Here is a 7,500-nt window from a genome sequence, read left to right as displayed (position 1 = left end):
ACAGGAAAGAGTAAGGTTATGAGGATAACAAAAAGATTAGGTGATGAAAGATTGGAAATCAGATTGGAGGGAGAGAGTATGGAGGAGGTGAATGTATTCAGATATTTGGGAGTGGACGTGTCAGCGGATGGGTCTATGAAAGATGAGGTGAATCATAGAATTGATGAGGGGAAAAGGGTGAGTGGTGCACTTAGGAGTCTGTGGAGACAAAGAACTTTGTCCTTGGAGGCAAAGAGGGGAATGTATGAGAGTATAGTTTTACCAACGCTCTTATATGGGTGTGAAGCATGGGTGATGAATGTTGCAGCGAGGAGAAGGCTGGAGGCAGTGGAGATGTCATGTCTGAGGGCAATGTGTGGTGTGAATATAATGCAGAGAATTCGTAGTTTGGAAGTTAGGAGGAGGTGCGGGATTACCAAAACTGTTATCCAGAGAGCTGAAGAAGGGTTGTTGAGGTGGTTTGGACATGTAGAGAGAATGAGTGAAACAGAGTGACTTCAAGAGTGTATCAGTCTGTAGTGGAAGGAAGGCGGGGTAGGGGTCGGCCTAGGAAAGGTTGGAGGGAGGGGGTAAAAGAGGTTTTGTGTGCGAGGGGCTTGGACTTCCAGCAGGCATGCGTGAGCGTGTTTGATATTAGTGAATGGAGACAAATGGTTTTTAATACTTGACGTGCTGTTGGAGTGTGAGCAAAGTAACATTTATGAAGGGATTCAGGGAAACCGGCAGGCCGCACTTGAGTCCTGGAGATGGGAAGTACAGTGCCTGCACTCTGAAGGAGGGGTGTTAATGTTGCAGTTTATAAACTGTAGTGTAAAGCACCCTTCTGGCAAGACAGTGATGGAGTGAATGATGGTGAAAGTTTTTCTTTTTCGGGCCACCCTGCCTTGGTGGGAATCGGCCAGTGTGATAATAAAAAAAATATGTATATATATATATATATATATATATATATATATATATATATATATATATATACATTTATTTATTTATTTATTTATTTATTTATAACAGGGACCAAAGTTTCTGAACCGGTCAATTAGGTAGAACTCTTTTAAAATTAAATCCTTTCTTAAATTTTCTCTTATACATTTAAAGATATATATTTTTCATTTATGTTAATGTAAAATTAATAATTTTGTACCAAGAGAATCTTAGAAAACTTACCTAACCTTATTATAACAGGTACAATTTAATTTAGCCTCTTTTTATTTTTTTTTAATAAGGCATCCGCTGTTTCCCACCAAGGCAGGTGACCCGAAAAATTAAAAACTTTCATCATCATCATTCACTCCATCACTGTCTTGCCAGAGGCATGCTTACACTACAGTTATAAAACTGCAACATTAACACCCCTACTTAAGAGTGCAGACACTGTACTTCCCATCTCCAGGACTCAAGTCCGGCCTGCCGGTTTCCCTGAATCCCTTCATAAATGTTACCTTGCTTACACACCAACAGTACGACAAGTCCTAAAAACCATTTATCTCCATTCGGTCCTATATAACACGCTCAAGCCCCTCTCACACAAAACCTCCTTTATCCCCTTCCTCCAACCTTTAATAGGCCGACCCTTACCCCGCTTTCCCTCCACTAGAGATTTATACACTCTCGAAGTCATTCTTTTTCGTTCCATCCTTTCTGTATGTTCAAACCATCTCAATAACCCCTCCTCAGCCTTCTGGATAATAGTTTTGGTAATCCCACACCTCCTCCTAATCTCTAAACTACGGATTCTCTGCATTATATTCACACCACACATCGCCCTCGCACATTGCATCTTCACTACCTCCAGCCTTCTTGTTACAACATTCCCAACCTATGCCTAACACCCATACAAGAGTGTTGGTATAACTATACTCTCATACATTCTCCTCTTTGCTTTCATTGATAAAGTTTTTTGTCTCCACAGACTCTTCAGTGCACCACTCACCTTTTTCTCTAGTCAATTCTATGATTCACTTCAACCTTCAATAGACCCATCTACTGACACGTCCACTCCCAAATTTCTGAACACATTCGCCTCCTCCATATTCTCTCCCTCCAATCTTCCATTACCTAAGTTGTTTTTGGATATCCTCATCACCTTACTCTTCCATATTTTCCCTTTAATTTCCTTCTCTTACATACTCTACCAAAACTCATCCACCAACCTCTCCATTTTCTCTTCAGAATCTCCCTAAAGCACAGTGTCATCACCAAAGAGCAACTGTCACAACTCCCATTTTGTGCTAGATTCTTTATTTTTTAACCCCACACCTCTTGCCAACACCCGAGCATTCACTTTTCTTACAACTCCATCTATAAATATACTGAACAACCATGGTGATATCACACATCCTTATCTAAGGTCTACTTTTACTGGAAAATAATCTCCCTCTCGCCTACTTACTCTAACCTGAGCCTCACTATCCTAGTAAAAACTTTTCACCGCTTTCAGTAACCTACTTCTTCCATACATTTGCAACATCTGCCACATTGCCCTCCTATGCACCCTATCACACACCTTTTCCAAATCCATAAATGCCACAAAAACTATTTTACCCTTATCTAAATAATGTTCACCTATATGTTTCACTGCAAACACCTGGTCCACACACCCCCTACCTTTCCTAAAGCCTCTTTGTTCATCTGCTATCCTACTCTCCATCTTACTCTTAATTATTTCAGCAATAACACATACACTTTACTATGTATACTCAACAGACTTATTCCCTTATAATTTTTACATTCTCTTTTGTCCCCTTTACCTTTATACAAAGGAACTATGCATGCTCTCTGCCAATCCCTAGGTACCTTACCCTCTTCCATACATTTATTAAATAAATGCACTAACCACTCCAAAACTATATCCCCACTTGCTTTTAACATTTCTGTCTTTATTCCATCAATCCCAGCTGCTGTACCCCCTCTCATTCTACCCACTGCCCCACGCACTTCCCCCACACTCACAACTGGTTCCTCATCACTCCTCAAGATGTTATTGCACCATGACCTATACACGAAATCACAGCTTCCCTATCTTCATCAACATTTAACAATTCCTCAAAATATTCCCTCCATCTTACCGATACCTCTAACTTTCCATTTAATAACTCTTCTCTCCTATTTTTAACTAACAAATCGATTCTTTCCCCAGGCTTTCTCTACTTATTAATCTCACTCTAAAACTTTTTCTTATTTTCAACAAAAATTTGTTGATACCATCTCACCCACTCTCTCAATTGCTCTCTTTTTACATTGCTTCACCATTCTCTCATACGCTAAGTTTTGCTCTTTTACTCGTCTCTTTACATCATTCCTCCAATCGCTCTTCTTCCCTCCCGCACCCACTTTCCTGTAGCCACAAACTTCTGCTGAACACTCAAACTTACCCTATACATCTCCTGCCCCATTGCCTATACTCTCACTAGCCCATCTTTTCTCCATCAGTTGTTTATATCTTACGCTAAATGCCTCCTTTAGTTTATAAACCTTCACTCTTATTTGATGCGTCCATTTCCTTGTATCCCATCTACCTTTTACTCTCAGTGTAGCTACAACTTAAAAGTGATCTGATATATCTGTGGCCCCTCTATAAACATGTACATCCTGAAGTCTACCCTACAGTCTTTTATCTACCAATACGTAATCAAACAAACTACTGCCATTACGCCCTACATCATATCTTGTATACTTATTTATCCTCTTTTTCTTAAAATATGTTATCTATAACCAAACCCCTTTTTTATACAAAGTTCAGCCAAATGCTCTCCATTATCATTTACACCTGGCACCCCAAACTTACCTACCACACCCTCTCTAAGCGCTACTCTTACTTTAGCATTTAGGTCCCGTACCACAATTACTGTCTCACTTGGCTCTAAAGTTCCTACACACTTGCTTAACATCTCCCTAAATCTCTCTCGCTCCTCTACACGCTTCTCTTCTCCACGTGCATACACACTTATTATAACCCACTTTTCACATCCGACTTTTATTTTAATCCACATAATTCTTGAATTTATACATTTATATTCCCTCTTCTCTCACCATAACCGATCACTGAACATTATTGCTACCCCTTCCATAGCTCTAAGTCTCTCAGATACTCCTGACTTAATTCCATTTATTTCTTCCCACCGAAACTCCCCTACCCTGTTCTCAGCTTTGTTTCCCTTAGGGCCAGGACATTTTCATTCATAGCATTAGCAACCATTTCTTTCTTATCATCCGCACTACATCCACACACATTCAAACATCCCAAATTTAAAAAAGTTTTTCTTTTCCTTGTTTTAAGTCATTGTAAACTTATCTAAGATATATTTAGCTGGATTAGGCAGTAGGTTGGTAGACAGCAACCACCCAGCGAGGTACTACCATCCTGTGGCAGTAGGTTGGTAGACAGCAACCACCCAGCGAGGTACTACCGTTCTACCAAATGAGTGTGAAACACAAGCCTGTAATTGTTTTGCATGATGGTAGGATTGCTGGTGTCTTTTTCTTTCTCATAAACATACAACGCTGCAGATATATCTTCCTACTTCTACTTACACTTTGGTCACACAACACTTGCATGTACAAGCATATATATGCTAACCCCCCTGGGTTTTCTTCTACTTTCTTCCTAGTTCTTGCTCTTCTTTATTTCTGTTTATCTCTATTGGGAAGTGGAACAGGATTCTTCCTCTGTAAGCCATGCGTGTCGTACGAGGTTACTAAATGCGAGGAGCAATAGGCTAGTAGCTCCTTCTCCTGTATAAACTACTTAATAATAAACAAACACAATGAAACATTTTTTTCGTTAGCTTCAGAATGATTTTTTCCGAAATTACTGCATGCACAAATTTTCGTCTGCCTTATTCGGCAAGAAGAGCGGGGCTATTTAAGCCAAAATCGTACATTTTACCTATTCGCCACGATACATCTATCCATCTATCTATCTGTCTATTCGAATTCGCAAGAGCAGGCGAAATATACACAAACACTGATCTCTGGCTGAAGGAGACTCGAACCTACGAACCTTGGAACAAGGTACGCAGTGCTTTACCAATCTACCCACACTGGACCAATACCTTGGAGTTCAGCTTGCGCTAGACTTTGATCCAAGGCAGCCAGCTTTCAGGGAGAAGGCTTATAGCTTTTCATCTCATCCCCTGCATGCATCAGCCTTACTAGAGATATTAACAATGCAAGGTTCGAGTCTCGTTCAGCCAGAGATCAGTGTTTGTGTATATATATATATATATATATATATATATATATATATATATATATATATATATATATATATATATATATATATATATATATATATATATATGCAAATAATTGCATTGGCAGGTCCCTAGTAGCAGTAGACATGTCACTCCTGTTGCGGACACACGTGGCTGTGGCAAGCTAAGGACTGTTTCATTTTCCTCTCTTTTGGAATACCAGTTACACAAGCAGTTTTCGTATTATTGCATCCACGAACAAGTGGTTATAGGCAAATGACAACTGCACTGTTGTATGTAACAGTGATGGTTCAGTGGTTTAGGGCGTCTCGAATTTTGGCAGGCTACCAGGGTGGCGTGTTAAAGCTTGAATTTATAAATTAGATCGTTAATATGTAAATATAATTCAGCTCAAATTTTTATTTATTTCTTTTTTTAAGAGTTTAGGCAATGGACAAACACTAAAATTGTACCTGATGATGGATAATTTAAACATTGAAACTGAACTTTTTCTCGCAGAATCACTCGCTATCTCTCGAGTCAGTATATACACCGAGAGGAATGTATATATCGTGCCTAATAGGCAATGGAAAATTTATGTATGTAATAATTTGGCAAAAATCATTCTGACCCTAACGAGAAAAAAATATTTCATTGTGTTTGTTTATTATTAAATTATTGTAAACTTATCTAAAATATATTTAGTTGGGTCAAGCTAAATTAAATTGCGCTTGTTATAATAAGGTTAAGTAAGTTTTCTAAGGTTCTTTTGGTATAAAATTATTAATTTTTACATTAACATAAATGAAAAAAATATATCTTTAAACGCATAAGAGAAAATTTTAGAAAGGACTTAATTTTAAATGAGTTCTTGCTAATTGACCAATTATACCTATTCGGCAAGACTTATACACTGAGAGTTTGTTTGAATTCCTAACTTAGGGATATAATATAATAAAGAAAAATAATAATAATAATAATAATAATAATAATAATAATCATAATAATAATAATAATAATGTCAGCATAGTTGCTGATCCCTTGTATATGTATATGTTTTCTGAGTATCATAGTACCATCCATATATTTTACATAGTTGACCCCTTGCTAGGTTCAGTGACTAGCTTGTGTGACGTCACGTGATGCCGCATGTGAGCGCTGCGCTCGCGGCCGTCTCCTCACTCCACCCTCAGGTCTACCACAAGGCAACACGGCAAGGCTGGGCATCCCCTTTCACACTCTGCTAATATAAGTGTTACCATCCACAAGTGTGTTTAACTCCAACCATCATATCTCCACGAACCCTCTCAACAATAATAATAATAAAAATAATAATAATAATAATATGAAGAAGAAGAAGAAGAAGAAGAAGAAGAAAAAGAAGAAGAAGAAAAAGAAGAAGAAGAAAGAAGAGAGACAACCCAGGCACTATGAGGAGAGAATGTCAAGATTCACTTGGGGAAGGAAAGTATGAGGTGCTACGAAGTACCACTTGTGGAGGGGGGTTCCCCCTCACCCCAGTGGGAAGTAGGGATGCCACGTCTTCAAAATGGGAGGTTGGGGTGCCAGCACTCTCCAGTGAAGATGGGGTGCCAGCACTCCCCAGTGGGAGAAGAGGGTGCCAGTGCTCCTCAGTGGAGATGGGGTGCCTCTAAATGTGGAATGGAGAAAGGGGTGCCACTGTCTAGTGGGAGGGGGAGAGTGTCACTCACCTGTGAGAGGGGGGAAGGGAGAAGCCATCCAGAAGCCAGGTAATGTGGGGTGTGGGAGTGCCAGTAGCTATGCACTTGAGGGAGACAGCTGGTCCAGGCTGCAGTGTCTGCTCGATGAAGCGGTACACCAGCTGGGGCGCCGCAGCTGGTGAGAGGAACGGGAAAAAAAGGTACTAGAAAATAATCAATATCAGTTTACAGGCGAAATTTTTGTACTACATCACACACACACACACACACACACACACACACACACACACACACACACACACACACACACACACACACACACACACACAAACACACACACACACACACACACACACACACACACACACACACACACACACACACACACACACACACACACACACACATACACACACAAAAGGAGAGCAAATATGACCCTAGTAAATTTGGAGATCGTGGGACATTTTAATAACAAGGAAATAGATCAGAGGATTAGCAATGTTAAGTAATAACATACTGGAGATGACGATGGAAACCCTCGTGTCATTTTGTTAAGAACACAACCAGAGAGAGAGAGAGAGAGAGAGAGAGAGAGAGAGAGAGAGAGAGAGAGAGAGAGAGAGAGA

General features: G+C 39.7%; 1 protein-coding gene across 2 annotated transcripts in view; it reads right to left on the bottom strand.

Annotated features, from left to right (window-relative positions):
- LOC128684071 (cell adhesion molecule Dscam2) overlaps positions 1–7,500 on the bottom strand; it is a 642,309-nt gene that overhangs the window by 103,262 nt on the left and 531,547 nt on the right. For both annotated transcript variants that reach the window (XM_070091014.1, XM_070091022.1), the window contains exon 9: positions 6,905–7,049. In XM_070091014.1, coding sequence (XP_069947115.1) covers positions 6,905–7,049 — 145 coding nt within the window. The remainder of the gene's footprint in view (positions 1–6,904; positions 7,050–7,500) is intronic.

The sequence above is a fragment of the Cherax quadricarinatus genome, chromosome 3, assembly GCF_038502225.1.
Source record: "Cherax quadricarinatus isolate ZL_2023a chromosome 3, ASM3850222v1, whole genome shotgun sequence".
Taxonomy (NCBI): Eukaryota; Metazoa; Arthropoda; class Malacostraca; order Decapoda; family Parastacidae; genus Cherax; species Cherax quadricarinatus.
This window is presented reverse-complemented; position numbering and strand designations above follow the sequence as displayed.